General features: G+C 44.1%; 1 protein-coding gene across 7 annotated transcripts in view; it reads right to left on the bottom strand.

Annotated features, from left to right (window-relative positions):
• The window catches only part of mllt10 (MLLT10 histone lysine methyltransferase DOT1L cofactor), a 288,280-nt gene that overhangs the window by 144,129 nt on the left and 124,487 nt on the right, over positions 1-19,664 (bottom strand). For all 7 annotated transcript variants that reach the window (XM_072253815.1, XM_072253813.1, XM_072253811.1 and 4 more), the window contains one exon: positions 16,223-16,478. In XM_072253815.1, coding sequence (XP_072109916.1) covers positions 16,223-16,478 — 256 coding nt within the window. The remainder of the gene's footprint in view (positions 1-16,222; positions 16,479-19,664) is intronic.

Genomic DNA, 19,664 nt, shown 5'->3' with positions numbered 1-19,664 from the left:
AAACACAGAAGAGTCAGTGGATGTTGCTTATTTGGATTTTCAGAAGGCCTTTGACAAGGTGCCGCACATGAGGCTGCTCAACAAGACAAGAGCCCCTGGTATTACAAGAAAGGTACTAGCATGGATAAAAGATTGGCTGACTGGCAGGAGGCAAAGAATAGGAATAAAGGGAGCCTCTGCTGGTTGGTATGCTGCAGGGATTGATGTTGAGACTGCTTCTTTTCACATTACATGTCACTAATTTGGATGAAGGAATTGATGGCTTTGTGGCCAAGCTTGCGGACAATACTAAGGTAGAAGATTGGGGGAATGGGCAAAGACATGGCAGATGGAATATAGTGTAGGGAAGTGCATGATCATGCACTTTCGCAGAAGGATAAAGGTGTGGATTATTTTCTAAATGGGGAGAAAATTAAAAAAATATGAGGTGCAAAGACACTTGGGAGTCTTATGCAGGATTCCCTAAAGGTTAACTTGCAGATTTAGTCGGTGATAAGGAATGCAAATACAAAGTTAGCATTCATTTTGAGAGGATGGGAATACAAAAGCAAGATGTAATGCAGAGGCTTTACAAGGCATTTGTCGACCACACTTGGGAGTATCGCAAGCAGTTTTGGGTCAGTTATCTAAGAAAAGGTATGCTGGTATTGGACTTGGTTCACTGGAGGCTCACAAAAATGATGCTAGGAATGAAAGGATTAACATATTAAGAAAGTTTGATGGCTCTGGGCCTGTACTTGCTGGAGTTTAGAAGAATGAGGGGGTAACCTCATTGAAACCTGTTGAATATTGAAAAGCCTAGATGGAGTGAGAGTAGAGAGGATGTTTCCAATAGTGGGGGAGCCTAGGGCCAGAAGGCACAGTCTCAGAATTCAGGAACGTCCAATTAGAATGAAGATGAGTTAAGTTTTCTTTAGCCAGAGGGTGGTGAATCTGTGGAATTCATTGCCACAGATGGCTATGCAATCCAGTTCATTGGGTATATTTAAGTTGGAGGCTGATAGGCTGTTGATTAATCATGATGTCAAAGGTTCTGGGGAGAAAGCAGAAGTATGGGGTTGAGAAGGATAATAAATCAGCCATGATGGAATAGCAGAGCAGATTTGATGGGCTGAATAGACTAATTCTGCTGCAAGATTTTATGGACTTATGGATTTTTCACATTTGTATTTACTCGGGATGCAGATTAGGGTGGTTAAGTTCCCAGGGCCTGACAAGATGGTCCCTCAGACCCTGCGCAAGGTACGTGCAAAAATTGCAGGGACCCTAGCAGAGATGCTCAAAACATCCTTAGCCACAGGTGAGGTGCCAGAGGATTGGAGGATAGACCATAAGATATAGAAGCAGAATTAGGCCATTCAGCCCATCGAGTCTGCTCCGCCCTTCCATCATGGCTGAATCCGGATCCCACTCAACCCCATACACCTGCCTTCTCACCATATCCTTTGATGCCGTGCCCAACCAGGAAGCTATCAATTTTTACTTTAAATATACTCACAGCTGTCTGTGGCAGAGTATTCCACAGATTTACTACTCTCTGGCTAAAAAATTTCCTCTTTACCTCTGTTCTAAAGGATTGCCACTCAATTTTGAGGCTGTGCTCTCTAGTTCTAGACACTCCCACCACAGGAGACATCTCTCCACATGCATCAACATTCGGTAGGGTTCAATAAGATCCCCCCTGCATTCTTCTAAATTCTAGTGAGTACAGGCGCAAAGCTGCCAAATGCTCCACGTATGTTAACCCCTTCATTCCCGTAATCATCCTCTCTCCAAAGACAACACATTCTTTCTGAGATATCTAGCCCCAAACTGTTGACAATACATCATGCGGCCTGACTACTGTCTAATATAGCCTCTGCATTATGTCCTTGCCAAAACTGCAATTGCCTTCTTTACGAGACACTCAAACTGTAAATTAACCTTTCGAGAGTCTTGCATAAGGACTCTCAAGTCCCTCTGCACCTCTGATGTTTGAACCTTCTCCCCATTTAGACAATAATCCACACTATTGGTTCTTTTACCAAAATGCATTATCATACATTTCCCAACACTGTATTCCATCTGCAACTTTTTGCCCATTCTTCCAATTTGCTATTTCTTCAGCAGCCTCTCTCAGGACCCTTGGATGTAGTCCATCGGGCCAGGTGACTTATCCACCTCAAGACCTTTGAGTCTGTCTTGCACTTTTTGCTTTGGAATAGCAATGGCACTCACTCGTGCTCCTTGACAATCACAGACCTCTAGCACACTGCTAGTGTCCTCCACTGTGAGGACAGATGCAAAGTACCCATCGAGTTCACCTACCATTTCTTTGTCCCCCGTTATTAACCTCACCAGCATCATTTTCCAGTGGTCCAATATCAACTCTCACTTCCTTTTTGTTCTTTAAATGACTGAAAAAATTTTAATAGCTAATGTTGCTCTGTTGTCATATACCATGAATTTATAGGTCAGTGAACCTGAGCTCAACAGTGAGTAAGTTATTGGAAGATATTCTATAATGGACTGGATATATAAATCAATTGACAGGTTCTGGATAGGGATAGTCAAGATGGCTTTGAACATAGTAGGTCGTGTCCTATGGTCTTTCGAAGAAGTTACCAGGAATCCTCATGAATACAAGGCAGTGGATGCTTCCAACATGGATGTTAGCAAGGCCACTGACAATCCACATGGGAGGTTGGTCATGAAGGTTCAGTTGGCTGGCATTCAAGATGAAGTGTGATATTGGATTGGACATTGGCTTCACAAGAGAAGCCAGAGAGTTAGTAGATGGCTGCTTCCCCGACTGGAAGATTGGGATGAGTGGTCTGCCACAAGGATTGGTGCTGGGTCCGTTGTTGTTTGTCATCTATATCAATGATCTGAATGATAATGTGGTAAAATGGATGAGAAAATTTGCAGGTGACTCCAAGATTGAGGGTGGTGAGGAAGGCTATCAAGGTTTGCAGTGGGATTTGGACCTGTCGGAAAAATGGGCAGATAAACAGCAGATGGAATTCAATGCAGACAAGTGTGAGGTGTTTCATCTTGGGAGGACAAACCAGGATAGGACTTACATGGTGTTCAGTTGGGCATTGAGGAGTGCTGTAGAACAGAAAAATCTAGGAATACAGATCACCTTAAAAGTGGTGTCACAGGTAGATAGCTCATTGAAAAACTTTTGGCACATTGATCTTCATAAGTCAAAGTACTGAGTACAGGAGTTGGGATGTTACATTGAAGTTGAATAAAAACACTGGTGAGGCCTACACTGGAGTGTTTTATGCCGTTTTGGTGACCTACCTACAGGAAAGACATCAGTACAACTGAAAGAGTACAGACAAAATTTACAACAATGTTGCCAGGACTTAAGGACCTGAGGTATAGAAAAGGGTTAAATAGGTTAAGATTTTATTCCCTAGAGCTTAGAAAAATAAGAGGAGATATGATAGAGCACATACAAAATTATGAGTGATATGGATAGGGTGAATGCAAGCAGGCTTTTTCCAATGAGGTTGAGTGAGACTAGAACCAGAGGTCAGGGGTTAAGGGTGAAATGTGAAATGTTTAAGGGGAACACGAAGCAGAATTTCTTCACTCAGAAGGTGTTGAGTGTGTGGAATAAGCTGCCAGCGGAAGCTGTGGATGTGGGTTCGATTTCAATGTTTACAAGAAATTTGGAATAGATACATGGTTAGGTGTATGAGGGGCTATGATCCAGGTGCAGGTTGATGGGACTAGGCAGATTAATAGTTTGGCACGAACTAGTTGACTCACAGTACTTGTTTCTGTGAAAATGTGGCTTGAGCACGGGTGCAGGAGAGGGTCTCAGATTCCTGGTGCATTAGAATTTGTTCTGGAGGAGCTGTGGTCACTACAAACCAGATGGTCTATACCTGGACAGTACGAGGATCAATGTCCTGGGGGCGGAGGGGGGGGGGAATGTTTACTGTTGCTCGGAGGGGGGGGTTAAAATAATATGACAGGAGAATGGGAGTTTATGAATAAAAACACAGAGAAGCAATGCAAAGACATAAGCAAAATCTAGAAAGCTAAGAGTGGAGTACAGAAAATTCAAATGCAAAGGACAAAGCTTACTACATTTCAAAAGAACAAAGCATATAAGGGCACTTTATATGAATGTATGTAGTATTGAAAACAAGTCAGTGAACTTGCAGCATGTATCAATATAAAGGGGTATGATTTTGTAGCCACTAGAAAAATGTGGTTACAGGGTTGAGATGAATGAGAATTAGATATCCAATGCTATCAGGTAATATGGAAAGTGAGGCAACAGGCAAGGGAGATGGGAGTGCCTGTAATTAAGGAGGTGGTCGAGGTGATAGTGAGAGATGATATAAGATCCAAGGAGCAAAATGTTGAATCCATCTAGGTCAAGATAAAGAACAGTAAGGGGAAAATCACTGGTGGAGTTGTCTATAGACAACCAAACAACATTACAGTGACACAGGAAATAAATCAATGATCTGACCCATATAAAAATGGAGCAGCAGTTGCCATGGAGGCTTTTAACTTGCATGCAGATTGGGAAATCAAGTTGGTCGAGGCAGTCATGAGGGGCACTTCAGAGACTGCATCAGTAACAGCTTTCTTGAAGAGCACGTTACTGAACCTACAAGGGAAAATGCTATCTTATGTAAGGGTTTCTTCTTTTATGTTACTGCTAAAGTGAATAAAATGGCTTCTCTGTACTGTTAACTGCTGAGACAGTGGTTCTCTATAGCAGCATATCTGGGTTATAATTAGTGATAACGGGACTTGCATTCATTTGCTAACCAACTGGGATAGATGTTACTCTTTCTGTCTGTGTGAAAGCTGTTAGTTTGCGCGGGCTTGGGGGAGAAGGCGCGAGGAGGATGAAGAGAGAAGACGTGGCTTGAGGGGACAGTTGCCGGACCTGCTGGGCCTGGGCTTGGGGCGGGAGCCCAGGGGTCGACGACGAGCGAAGGACCATCAGTGAAAGGGAATCCATGAGCTCCAACGTTTGCGCACTGGACATGTTTATGAGATTATTGGCATCTTTTATTTGCTTTCCTTTTCTTTTGTTTCTCTACTAACCCCATACTTAAATATAAAATCTTAATCGTTTAACCTCACATTGTGGACTGAATGTTATTTCGGGGTACTGATGTTACACAGGGGACACAACACGCAGCATCCACCCAAACAAGACTGCTAAAGTTTGGTCGGGGAGGGGGTGCCACCCTCAAGATCATGCCACTAGACGTAACGAGCCTTACACATAGATCTGGTCCTGTGCAATAGACAGGAAAAACTAACTATCTTGAAGTGAGTAATCACAGTATGATTGAATTTCTCATACAAATGGAGGGTGCAACAATTCAATCTAAAACCAGTGAATTATGCCTAAGCAAGAGAGATTACAACAGGATGAGGGAGGAATTGGCTCATGTAGACTGGAAACACAGGCTATACAAAAGGACAGTTGAGGAACAATGGAAAACTTTCAGAGATTTTTCCACAGTACTCAATAAAAGTATATTACAGTTAAAAGCAAGAACAGCAAGGGTGAGAAGTGGAGGATGAGAATGAAGAATTAATATTGGGCAATGCAGACACAAAATGACTATTTTGGGTGAGTTTTCAAGGTGGAGGACACTTCTAACATGCCAAAGAGAGAAGTTATGGACAAAATGGTAGGTGATGACCTTAATAAAATCACCAAAGAGGTACTGCTGAGCAAACTTGTGGGTCTAAAAGTAGAGAAGTTCCCTGGTCAGAATGAGATGCATCCCAGGTTACTGAAATAAATAGCACAAGTTACAGTAGAGGTGTTTGTGACAATATACCAAAATTCTCTGAACTCTGAGCAAGTCCCAGCATAATGGAAGACAGTGAATGTCACACCACTGTTTTAAAAGGGATGTAGGCAAAAGGAAAGTAACTACAGCAACATACACAAAACGCTGCAGGAACTCAGCAGATCGGGCAGCATACATGGAAACGAACAGTCAATATTTCGGGCCGAGACCCTTTGTCAGTGAGTCCTGACGAAGGGTCTTGGCCCGAAACGTTGACTGTTCATTTCCACAGATGCTGCCCAACATGCTGAGTTCCTCCAGCGTTTTGAGCGTAATGCTTTGACCCCAGTATCTGCAGAATATTTTGTGTTTACGAAAGTAACTCTAGGCCAGTTAGCTTAAAATCTGTAGTCAGAAAAATGTTTGAACCTATCACGAAGGAAGAAATGGCAGGACATGTGGATAGGAGTGGTTACATCAGGCAGACAATGGAGATTCAAGGACAGATCCTGTTTGACAAACACTGGAATTCTTTGAGGATATAATAAGTACAATGGATAGAGTGGAACAAGTGGATTGTGTATACTTGGATTTCCAGAAGGCATTCAATAGGTGCTGCATAAAAGACTTATGCATAAGATAAGGATGCATGGAGTTGGGAGCTAATAAATTTGCATTGATAGAGGACTGGTTTACTAACAGAAGGCTGAGAGTTGGGATAAATGGGTGTTGCTCTGTTTGGCAATCAGTGGTGAGTGGAATGCCTCAGGGCTCAGTGCTGGCCTGCAACTGTTCATGATACACAAACAATTTGGAAGAGGAAACGGAGCATAGAGCATCTAGGTAGCCTTTCTCAACCTTTTTGCCCTGGAGGAACTCTTGAAATATTTTCAGGTCTCAGGGAACCCCTGAATAAAAATTACATCATCTCACAGTACATTAGTGTGATCAGTAAGTTGTAGATATAATAAACCAAAAACTAATTGTCCATGTTCTTTTGAGCAGAGAATGAATTTTTAGCCAACCTTTCTTGAAAAAGCAGGTAGTTAAGCTTAGCTTACCTTTCTTAAAATTAAATCTCTTTGTTTCCCTTTCATAAATTTAAAAAACTCATAAGGCAAACGTAATAAATTTCTGTTAAGTAACTGGCTTAAGCCAAAATGGGATTTAATTTTCTAAAGGTAGGCCTAGCATGTGAAACCTGTGTTTTTTTTGCTGCACCAATACTCAATTCAGGGTCAAACTTGAGATAAGCACACACAGATTTCACCTTCAACTGAAATGAGACGATTTCTATCCTTTCTCTTGACACTCGTTAAACAAGAAAAAACTTGCTCACAGATGCAAGTTGAAAACTGCAGCAAAATGTTCATCACTTTCCTATGAATGGCAGGCTAATCTTACACAGAAATCCAGAACTTCTGCAAGGGCAGGTCAATAAATCTCATCCTGAGTGCACAATCCATCTGCAGCTCACAAGTTCTTCCTCTTCTCTCAGTTAAGTTCTCAGACCGAGCAGAAGTTTCAGAGGAAGGTCCCTTACCCAGGTAATTCAGGAAGGAGAGGCTGACGTCACAGCCCATGTTGGGGGAGTCCATTCAATGCTTGTAAAATGCACTTCACACTCATTAGCCAACCGTCCTCCCCTCCATGCAATACAGTGCTCACCAATTATCAGTGGCCTCCGTATCTCACATTAAAAACTGAGAATGGATTCAACCAAATAATCACGGTCCTACTGTGCACTGCCATACTGGGTTGAGAGACCGCTAACAAGATTGCTCATGGGGCTGCTCAGTCACTGCCCGCCACTGCAAGCACTACCACCGGGCATTGCGTTATGTTTGAAAAAGATTTTTTTTAATCTCTCGTGGAACCTGGTTGAGGAACCCTGATCTAGGCTAACCAGTGACACTAAATTGAATGGAAAAGCAAACTATGCAGAAGATGCAGAAAGTTTGCAGAGAGATAGATAGGTGAAATGAAGTAAAACATTTATAAATGTGAGGTCACCCCACCTATGCCAGAGGTTCTTTGAAATTTTACTTTAAAAGTCAATTACTTAATTTCCAATATATTCTTAATGATTCCAGAAAGTTGTATTACAACCTGCACGATCTCGTGCAAAAATCTGTAAAAGTATTCTTCAACACTGTATTTGTTATTTTACTCCTCCTTCAGATCATTTCCCCTCCTTTTCTGCCATCACAGGCACACAACACAATTTGCAACTGAAGGATATTTGAAATTTACAAGTTTATTTGAGCTTGCTCTACACATGTTCATAACAATTTTTGGTATTGCTTAGTTAAGTTTAAAGTGACAGTGATGTGAACTGTCCACTTAGGGACCTTTGAAAATTTGTTGTGAAGCCAATGTTGTCAATTGAGTTGTTTAGCAAAAACAGAATTACACTCAAATCCAATGCAATACACTCCAATGCTTTGACAACAAGCTTCCCAAGTGACTTTAATTATCTTATAGTGTTGCAAATATTATAGCCATACACCTGCAATTACACCTTACGTCTTTTTGTAACCACAAAATTCTCAATTATAATGAAATCCAAATTTGGAAACAAAAAATATATATTATTCTATTTTCCACAGAGTAAACAAATTCAACTGTAATGCTCTGTAAGGTTTCACTGCTAATGTAATGACTTCTCTGTAATGTTTCACTGCTAAGGTAATAGTTTCTTTGTAGCAGCAATGTTTGGGTTATAACTAGAGATAACGGGGACTTTGGAATGTATGTTAGCCAATGAGAGACATGTTGTTCGTTCTTGTGGGTCTGGGAGCAGGGATTTTGCGGTCTTTTGTCAGCAAAAGATGAAGAGGGAAGACATGAATGGAGAGAGTTAGTAGACCGCCGGATGGAGCGGACTAGGAGCAAGGGCCCAAAGGTCGGCGATGCTTGGAAGTCAATGGGAAACAACTGGACAAAATCCAACGTGTGCATTAGACTGTTTCATTAAAATGGGCTCTTTTTTTCTTTTTATTTTCTTTACTAATCCTATAGTGAGATTAAGATTTATAAAATTCACTCGTTTAATTGCATATGATGTACTATCTGATATTTTGCGGTTCGGATTAGTAACCCGGCAACACATCACACAGCATCCACACAAACTCAGTTTGGCTGGGCCAGAGGCCGTCTTCCCCTAGACAAACACGTGCTGGCGAACCTAAGGGTTACAATTATGAGGGTATCGTTCCGGGATTGATTTGTTTGGATGCTATGTGATTGCCTCAAGCATTGAACCAGTGGGTTGTGTATTTAAGTCTGTGCTGGGATGGATGCTGCTGGGCTGCGCCTCTGTGGGGTTGCCGGTAATTAATGTGTGCGTGTTGAGTGGAGTGGATATTTGTACCCCAGGTGAATTGTTAATTCAATTTGAGAGTACTGTTAAAGCTGTTGGCAAAGTTGAGGTTGTAGCGCAGAGGTTTGATAAAATGCAGGTTCAGACTTTGTATTGGTTCAGACTAGCGCTGATGTAATGGGGGTGGAACTGCCCGCTTCTGTCGGTGCCCCAGGCAAGGCAGGGCCATGGCCTGTCCATGCTGTCAGGGAGGAGGAGAAGGTAGCAGAGCGTACTGAGTCACAAGTCGAGCTTCCCGTAGCTGGGGGCAGAGACTTCAAAGACATGGTGCTATCATTTCTGAGGAGGGGAAGGAGTGGTCAGATTTGGAATGTCTAATTAGTCCCTGTCCCACAGTGAAGAGTGAGAGTTCTGAGTTGGCATTAGCCCTTGCCTCTCTGGTGGATAAGTGGCCCAGTGCACATGCAGAGGGTCCCCACCTGAAGCTAAGAATATTCTCTGGAATAACGCCCACCCCCGAGGGGCAAGAGAAGTATGAGACCTGGGTGAAGCAGACCTCTCAGTTGTTAGATGATTGGAATTGCTTGAAGACAAAGCGACAGAGATTGGTTGAAAGTTTGAGCAGGCTGATGTGGTGAGAGCTGTGAAAACACATGAACCCTCAGCTAATCTTGCCAATTATCCGGGCGCATTGGAGAGCGTTTTTGGTATGACACGAAGCCCACTGGAGCTCATGGCAGGGTTTCAGAGCATGTATCAAGAGAAGGGGGAGAAGCTTTCTGTTTACATTTTTCGGCTACAGAGACAGCTAAATTGTTTGTGGTACAAAGGGGTCATTCAGGTGGCTAAGGTGGATAAGTTAAGAATCGACCAGTTAAGGATGGACCAGATAGCCAAGGGCACCCAATCCCAGGACATGATTGCTTCGGGTCTCCAACAGTCCCGTAAGACGTGCCCCCCCCCCCGCCTTTGTTGAGCTGATTAGGGAGGTACAGGAGGAGGAGAACGTGTCGGAGATGCAGGAGGGCTCCATCAGCAGGGTACAGTCCTTGGTAGTAGCCCCTTGTGGTGAGGTGACCACGACTAACTCAACCCTGGGGATGGTAAAGGAGATTGTGGCAGAGCTGAGAGCAGAGATGTCCCAAGTATTAACAGCGGGTGGGGATCCCCCTATATGATAGGACTGGTAGAGAGGGGGACGGACTGCACAGAGGGCTGCGGGTGGCCAGTATCGTCTGCTATAACTGTGGAGAAGAGGGACACTTCAGGCAGGAGTGAGAGTGGCGGGAAGCCCCTTGGAGTGTGAGTCCCCAGGTACATAAGCAGGGAGAGGTGTCAGGAAATTTAGAGGAGAAGCAGTGAGGGAACAGCCTGGTGTCTCTGGGGGAGCAGGTTCCCAGCAATATATCACAAGATCACAAGACAAAGGAGCAGAAGTAGGCCATTCAGCCCATCGAGTCTGCTCCGCAGTTCCCCCATGAGCTAAACTATTCACCCATCTAGCTCCAATTTCCGGCTTTTTCCCCATATCCCTTGATACCCTGACTAATTAGATACCTGTCAATCTCCTCCTTAAACACCCTCAATGATCGGGCCTCCACAGTCATATGTGGCAACGAACTCCACAAATACACAACCATTTGGCTAAAAAAATTTCTCCTCATCTCTGTTTTAAGTGGGTACTCTCTAATTCTAAGACTATGGCCTCTTGTCCTGGACTCACCCACCAAGGGAAACAACCTTTCCACATCTATATCAAGTAACCCCTTGAAAGAAAACGATATTATTGCTGAAGGCTCAGTGGGACCATGCTCCAGTGTGTCACTACCGATACAGGGTACTTATGCTAAAGCCATACTTGACACCAGGTCGCAGGTCATGTCGTTGTACCGTTCATTTTACAACCGCTATCTGAGGCATCTACCACTGACACCATTCAAGGCACTGGTGTCTCAGTGCTGGCGATTAGCCATACGATGGTTATTTGTCAGTGAAGCCGGAGTTCTCGGAGACTGAGGTGGGAGTGTCTGAGGTCCTTGATACATTAGTGCTGGTTTGTCCAGACCCTGCTGAGAAGGGCGGCGTCTCAATTCTGGTGGGGACCAACACCCCTCTTGAGAGGAGGCTCACAGGGGCCTGCAAGGAGAAGGCTGACGAGAGCTTTCTGGGAACATTATCCATGCACCTGGTGTTTCAAGCTGCTTTTGAGGAAGTACGTGGCTGCACTGGGTCCCATATCGAATTTAGACGAGGGACTGTGTGGTTCACCCAGTCGAAGCCAATGGTGGTATGGCCCAGGGAAGAAGTGAGAGTGATGAGGACCCCCAGATTTCCTGGAGTGCCTGAGGGAGAGGCCCTCTTAGTGGACACTTCAGAAGACCACGAGGGGGAGACGGGATTTCCTGCCAGGGTACTGGTGAGGCCCTGAGCTGCAGAAGCCCTTGGTTGTACAGGCAAGCAAGATGACAGTGACTATCAGGAACACTACGAAGAGGGTGGTCTCCTTCAAGCAGGAGGATGCCCTTGGCGCATCTGTTCCTGGTAACGGTAATGTCTCATGTCCCTGTGAGACGAGCCAGGGAGAAACTACTGGAAAAGGGAGGAAAGTTGACAGCGGAGTCATTCAACTTCGGGGACTCCCCGGTGCCTGCACATTGGAAGACCAGGTTGGTAGAGAAGATGTTGAAGCTAGAAGGTGGCTTTTCCAGTGGGTTGCTCGAAGAGCACTCATCACACTATCTGGGTGACCAAGGACACCCCGTTTAGAGAAAGATCGCAGAGGCTGGCCCCTGCAGACGTAGGAAGAAGTTACGTAAGTTGAAGGAAGCTAGGATCATCACCGAGTCCCGAAGACCCTATGCATCCCCAATAGTAGTGGCCAGAAAGAAGAATGGGAAGGTACGAATGTGTGTGGACTATAGGGCTCTGAACAGGCGCACCATCTCTTACCAGAATACGGTCCTGAGGATCGAAGACGCGCTGGCCTGTCTGAGTGGTGCGAAGTGGTTCAGTGTGCTGGATTCGAGGTGGATATTACCAGATCCCCACGAGTGAGGCTGACAAAGAGAAGATGGCTTTTATATGTCCCCTGGGATTCCTCCAGTTCAAAAGATGCCCCACGGCATATCAGGAGCCCCCACAACCTTCCAGCCGGTCATGGAAAAGATGGTGGGGGGATATAAACTTGCTTGTGGTATTGGAGTATCTGGATGACCTCAGTGTTTGGATCCACCTTGGAGGAACATGAAATAAGGCTACTGAAGGTGCTCAGCCGTCTGAAAGCTGAAGGGGTAAAACTTTCCTGGACATGTGTCAGTTCTGCAAAACCTCTGTTTGCTACGTTGGGCACAGTTTCCCGGGATGCAGTAGCTACAGATCCGGCTAAGATAGAGGTGGTGACCACTTTGCCAAGACCCCAGACTGTGAGCGCACTGGTCTCATTTCTCGGGTTCTGTGGTTACTATCAAAGGTTCGTGAAGGGCTACGCAAAAGTGAGTCACCCATTGAATCAGCTTCTGTGTGGTTACCCTCCCTTGGGGAAGAAAGGATGGTGGTGGGGATGGGGGGGGGGGGGGGGGGGGAGGACAGGAGGGTGGAGAGTATCTTAGCCCGTCAGAGCCTTTTGGACCGAGGTGAGATGTAAAATGTGAAGAGGTCTTTCAGTCGTTGAAGGAGCTGCTAACCAAGGCGCTGATGCTGGCTTTTGTGGACCCTCAATTGCCGTATATACTGCACATGGATGCTAGCTGAGAGGGCTTGGGGGGGGGGGGGGGAAGAGGGCATCCTGTATCAGGATCAGGGCACCGGGTTGAGACCTGTTGCGTTTGTCAGCCAGTCTGTGCCCTCCAAGAAAAACTATCCCATACACAAGTTGGCATTTGTGGCGTTGAAATGGGTGGTGGTAGACAAACTGAGTGACTATCTCTACGGGGCCAAGTTTGAGGCGAGAAGAGACAACAACCCCCTAACTTATATCCTGACCTCGGTGAAACTGGATGCCACAGGCCATCGGTGGTTGGCAGCATTGACTGCCTATCATTTCAGCCTGAAGTATCGGCCGGGAAGCCAGAACGTTGAGGCTGATGCTTTGTCCCGTCCGGTGCATGAGCGACTGGACAACGAGTGGGAGAGCGTTCCTGCCCTGGGGGTGAAAGCCATGTGTCAGTTTGGCAACGCCGTGAAGGCAGAGGAAAAGGAGGGGCCGGATAGAGCAGTGGATCAATTGGGAGCTTCTGATGACGCCAGCTCCCAAGTTTACTGTAACCTGAACGTTCTGAAGACAAATCAGCTGCCGGATTTGAGTTCTGGGGAAGTGGCAGCTGCTCAGCGAAATGATACGGGCATTGGTGCCATTTGGTCAACAGTCGAAAAGGGAGACATGGCTCAGACAGAGAAGACGAAACACATGTCGGTGCCTCCACTACTGAGAGAATGGCCTCGGTTGGAGTTGTGGAACCAGATCTTACACCAGGTCATGTCATCCCCAGACCAAACTCGGCACTGCCAGCTGGCTCTGCCTGAGAAGCATCAGAGGATTGCGCTGAAGTCACTTCATGATGACTCTGGACATCTGGGGGTGGAAAAGACCTATGGATTGCTCAGACACCGATTTTACTGGTCCCGGATGAAGTCGGAGGTCGAAGAATACTGCAAGTCGTGCATTCGATGCATACGGCAGAAGACACTGCCCGCGCGAGCAGCTCCCTTGTCCCACTTGCAGAGTGCGAGGCCTCTGGACCTGGTGTGTATGGATTTTCTGTCAATAGAGTCAGATGCCAGCAGCATGGCCAATGTCTTAGTCATCACGGACCACTACACCAGATATGGCTTTTCCTACCGAGGACCAGAGAGCATCTACAGTAGCTAAAGTGTTATGGGAGAAGTATTTCATTTATTATGGCTTTCACAGGTGTATACATAGTGATCAGGGAGGGGGTTTCGAGAGCAGACTCATCTATGAGTTACTGGGCATGCCTGAAGTCGAGAACAACACCCTATCACCTGCAGGATGATCCCCAGCCTGAGAGGTTTAATCGGACCTTGCTAGACATGCTCAGAACCCAGGAGATCAGCAAGAAGAGCAGTTGGAGTCAACATATTGCACATCTGGTTCACAGTTACAACTGTTCTCGAAAAGAAGCACCTGGATACCCACCATATATCTGATGATTGGGCGCGAGGTGAGGTTGCCCATTGATTTTTGTTTGGGTCTGACGAGGGTAATTTACCACTGAAAACTTAACTGGAGTATGTGTCTGACATGAGAAGAGAGCTGAAAAGGGCTTATGAATTAGCCGGGGTCACGGTTGCCAAGCAGAATCAAGAAAATAAGAGGAGGTATGCCGGGAGACCAGGTCCTCATAAAGAATTTGGGACTACCTGAGAACACAAATTAGCGGACGCTAAATGGCTAAGCCCTATGTGGTGGAGAGTCAAATGCTAAACCTACCAGTTTTCCGGATGAAACCACAGGATGGGAATGGGCCTGTTAAGATTTTCCAATCGGAACGACCTGCTGCCTCTGGGACAAGAGGTGCAGGTGGACCCAGAGTCTACACCTAGTAAGAGGACCCTATTGAAACGTGAGGCGACTGTAGGGCCCACAGCAAGGGAGGTTAGGCCGGCTCCCACCCCTGAGAGGGATACTGATTCAGAGGATGAGGACCTGAATGTGTGGTATATGCTGCCTTTTGCTAACTCTCCATTGATTGAGGAAGAGACTTCCAGCCCTTCTCCCACTGAGTCAGGTGAAGTGGGAAGGGGGATGCTATCTGTGGACAGCCTGGGTTGCAGCGGGACCCTGCAAGGGATGAAGCGGGGCTTGGCCACGGGGCAGAGGGGTCGGAGTTGCAGGTGGGCATGAGTAATAGGTCAGGGAGGCCTCACCAGGAAGACCAGAAGTATCCTCAGTAGTGTGTGAACCTGAAGAATTTGGTGAGGGGGTAAGGAGGTCTTAGAGAATTTGGAGACCACCGGATAGGCTGGCCTACGTAGCACCGGGGAAACATAATGTGACCCCTACTGTTTTGGGGAACTATGTCACTGCCTTTTGCACCTGGATTAGACTTGTGTTTTGCAGGAAGGGTTGGCGAATTATCTCAACGTCATGAGAACATGACTAAATTTGGTGGGGGGCAGAGTGTAACACTCTGTAATGTTTCACCGCTAATGTAATAGCGTCTCTGTAATATTTCACTGCTAAGGTAACAGTTTCTCTGTAGCAGCAATGTTTGGGTTATGACTGGGGATAACAGGGCTTTTGGAATGTATGTTAGTCAATGAGAGGCATGCTATTCTTTCTTGTGGGTCTGGGAGCAGGGATTTTGTGGTCTTTTGTTGACAAGAGATGAAGAGAGAAAATGTGAGCAGAGAGAGTTGGTAGACCGCCGGATGGAGTGGACGAGGAGCGAGGGGAACAACTGGACAAAATTGTGAGCTCCAATGTGTGCATTAGACTGTTTCATTAAAATGGGCCCTTTTTTTCTTTTTATTTTCTTTACTAACCCTATAGTGAGATTAAGATTTATAAAGTTCATTCATTTAATTGCATGTGGTGTACTGTCTGATATTTTGCATTTCAGATTTGTAACCAGGCAACACATCATACAGCATCCACACAAACGAGATTTCTCAGTTTGGCTGGGCCAGAGGCTGTCTTCCCCTAGACAAACACGTGCTGGGTGATCCTAAGGGTTACACAACCTATTTGACAAGTATTAAATAGCAACTATGCTTAAGCCTACCCATTTAGAAGTCAGAAATTTATTTCAAAGAACAGTATGTCTACTTAATATAATTCAAGAAATCTTTGTACCAAAGATTTAAACATCAAAAAATGTTGATATAAACCTTAAAGATATATGTATATACACACACACATACACATCAATCTTATACACACAAGATTCACAATATGCTTAATAATTTGATGCATTATACTCTGTGTAAATTCTAGTCCATAATCTTTTTGTAACTACTGATAAACTCTATGTGATCATTATACAATTTCATTGAAAATAAAAATCTAGCAAAATGTTTATATACTGAATAGCTAGTCAAAATAGAAAACATACCCTAAATTGTATGTATGTTCAAATAATTCAAGACAACTGAATACTAATATTAACTGTACCTTGTGAAAAAGGACTCGATGATGCTGTTGTAACAGAAAGACAAGCCGAATTCTTTCCTGGCTTCCTTCCTCTCTGGTTGGAGCCATACCCTGCAGATTTCTTCCCCTTGACTTCAAAGCCTTTAATTTCATCATCATTCCCACTTGAAGATTGGGTAGGTACTTCCTGGAAATTTGCATTTGTAAATCTGGCTGTAGTTTCTTCCAGCCTTTTCAAGGAGCCTGATATAAAGCCACTGCTAGTGCTCGTATAAGTCTAAAAAAATTTGATTTAGAAAATAGAGAACAAAAATTTACTTTCAGCTAATAAAATATTTAACCCCAAAACATCATCAGCATGATTCTCTGTAATACTGTATTTTAAAGTTATTATGTCAAAATCAATTCATCCAAACCAGAAATCTTAGCAATTAGGATCTGGTAGGTACACATTAATTACCATAAATGTTTACAGGAGATTCAAAAAAGCTACATCATTTCAGCATTGGTCATTCAGTCATCAAGGCCATAATTGTTTTGACTGCAAGAGTTAATTGCATTCCTCTGCTCTTTCCTTCAAGTCCTGCAACTTCTTTTCCTCTTCAAACACTATTCAATTCCTCTTCTGAAAGCTACAGTAATATCTATTTCAACTATTCCTTCATGTAGTATATTCCATATGATTACCATTCACTACATGATTAATTATTGCTCTGAACTTAAACCACCCACCAATACAAGCAATACAATTTTATTTATTTCCACGGCCCCAGATTTTTACCATATCAAAACTATTCCTCAACCTTCTTTGCTCCATGGAAAATAATGTCTGCTTCTTTAATCAATTCATAAACCTAAACCCTTCATTCCTGGGGCCTTGCCAGTGAATCTTTTCTATATGCTTCAGTCCAAGAAATTGTTCACAATTCTATATTATCCTTTATTATTCTTGTTAATTTTTACTTTAAAGTATGTGACCCACGCTCTCATATGATTTTTAAGTACATTCTCAATCTAGCTTGCCACCTTCAAGAATTTGCCCACACTTTTCAAAACCATTTCATTTAGTATTTTGTTGGTTGTCTTGTTTCTCCAATCAAAATATATCACTTTGAACATCATTGTATTTAAATTCATCTGCCTGGTCAAAACCTATTCCACTGACTTATAGTCATATTTCAGGAATAGTGGTTTATTGTACCTACATTAACTGGGTCACTTGGTCACACAGTTGAGGAAGTCTGTGTCCATGAGAACACCAATTGCTTGGTAATTACAAAAATCTGAAGGGGTGGGGAAGAGGAGAGGTGGGTGGCTAAAACAGAAAGCGAATCAGAATGAGAGCCAACAATCAAGAGCACAATTGTGCTTAATGTGAGGTTCAACCATCTCTTTTCATCTTCTAAATACTTGTTTATTAAGACACAGGAAACCAATCAATCCAATATCCATGGCACCTCCAAACAGAGAAATTCTATCATAGAATCATTCAAAATTTACAGCACAGAAAGGTGTATTTAGGAGACACTGCTTCCACTACTACTCTCTGATTCCCATCACTAGGCCAATTTTTGTTTCAGTTTACCAACATACCTAAGATCCTTGTGCCTTAACTGGAACTGCCTACCATATGGAACCTTGTCAAAAGTCTTGTGAAGTCCTTTAATACAAAATCGCACTGCTTTCATCACTTTCCAAGGTTACCTCCTTTAATAAATCTTTATTTTCTTAAGACATGACTACCCATGCACAAAACTGTACATGCCTTTCCTTCTCATGTCTTTCTAAGTGAACATAAATTCTGCCTCTCAATCTTCGTCAGCTAACTCTCCAACACTAAAGCAAGGTTCACCGGTTTGTAGTATCAGGCTTGCCCACACTGAATTTTTTTTGAACAGGCTATCATTTTTCAACATTGTCTAGCCTCCAGTCTCAGGTTAATGAAGGTGCAAAACTCAGTTAAGAACTCCATACCTTCTCAATGTAAAGACAGCATAAAAGCAAAAGATAGGGCATATAAGCTATTAAAAATTAGTGTGAAGCTAAAGGATTAGGAAGCTTTTTAAAAACCAACAGAAGACAACTAAACAAACAGTAAGTAAAGAAAAGACAAAAAAATGGAGGTAATCTAGCAAATAATATAAAAGAGTCTACACACTCTTTTACAAGAACATAGAATAGTACAGCACAGTACAGGACCTTCAGCCCACCATGTTCTGCTGACCCTTCAACCCTGCCTCCCATACAACCCCCCCACCTTAAATTCCTCCATATACCTGTCTAGTAGTCTCCTAAATTTCACTAGTGTATCTGCCTCCACCACTGACTCAGGCAGTGCATTCCACGCACCAGCCACTCTCTGAGTAAAAAACCTTCCTCTAATATCCCCCTTGAACTTCCCACCCCTTACCATAAAGCCATGTCCTCTTGTACTCAGCAGTGGTGCCCTGGGGAAGAAGAGCTGGCTATCCACTCTATCTATTCCTCTCAATATCTTGTATACCTCTGTCATGTCTCCTGTCATCCTCCTTCTCTCCAAAGAATAAAGCCCTAGCTCCCTTAATCTCTGATCATAATGTACACTCTCTAAACCAGGCAGCATTCTGGTAAATCTTCTCTGTACCCTTTCCAGTGCTTCCACATCCTTCCTATAGTGAGGCGACCAGAACTGGACACAGTTCTGTGTGGCCTAACCAGAGTTTTATAGAGCTGCATCATTACCTCACGAGTCTTAAACTCTATCCCTCGACTTATGAAAGCTAATACCCCATAAGTTTTCTTAACTACCCTATCTACCTGTGAGGCAACTTTCAGGGATCTGTGGACATGTACCCCCAGATCCCTCTGCTCCTCCACACTACCAAGTATCCCGCCATTTACTTTGTACTCTGCCTTGGAGTTTGTCCTTCCAAAGTGTACCACCTCACACTTCTCCGGGTTGTACTCCATCTGCTACTTCTCAGCCCACTTCTGCGTCCTATCAATGTCTCTCTGCAATCTTCGACAATCCTCTACACTATCCACACCACCACCAACCTTTGTGTCGTCTGCAAACTTGCCAACCCACCCTTCTACCCCCACATCCAGGTCGTTAATAAAAATCATGAAAAGTAGAGGTCCCAGAACCAATCCTTGTGGGACAACACTAGTCACAACCCTCCAATCCGAATGTACTCCCTCTGCTTTCTGCAGGCAAGCCAATTCTGAATCCACCTGGCCAAACTTCCCTGGATCTCATGCCTTCTGACTTTCTGAATAATCCTACCATGTGGAACCTTGTCAAATGCCTTACTAAAATCCATGTAGATCACATCCACTGCACTACCCTTATCTATATGCCTGGTCACCTCCTCAAAAAATTCTATCAGGCTTGTTAAACACGATCTTCCCTTCACAAAGCCACGCTGACTGTCCCTGATCAGACCATGATTCGCTAAATGCCCATAGATCTTATCTCTAAGAA

The sequence above is a fragment of the Mobula birostris genome, chromosome 3, assembly GCF_030028105.1.
Source record: "Mobula birostris isolate sMobBir1 chromosome 3, sMobBir1.hap1, whole genome shotgun sequence".
NCBI lineage: Eukaryota > Metazoa > Chordata > Chondrichthyes > Myliobatiformes > Myliobatidae > Mobula > Mobula birostris.
This window is presented reverse-complemented; position numbering and strand designations above follow the sequence as displayed.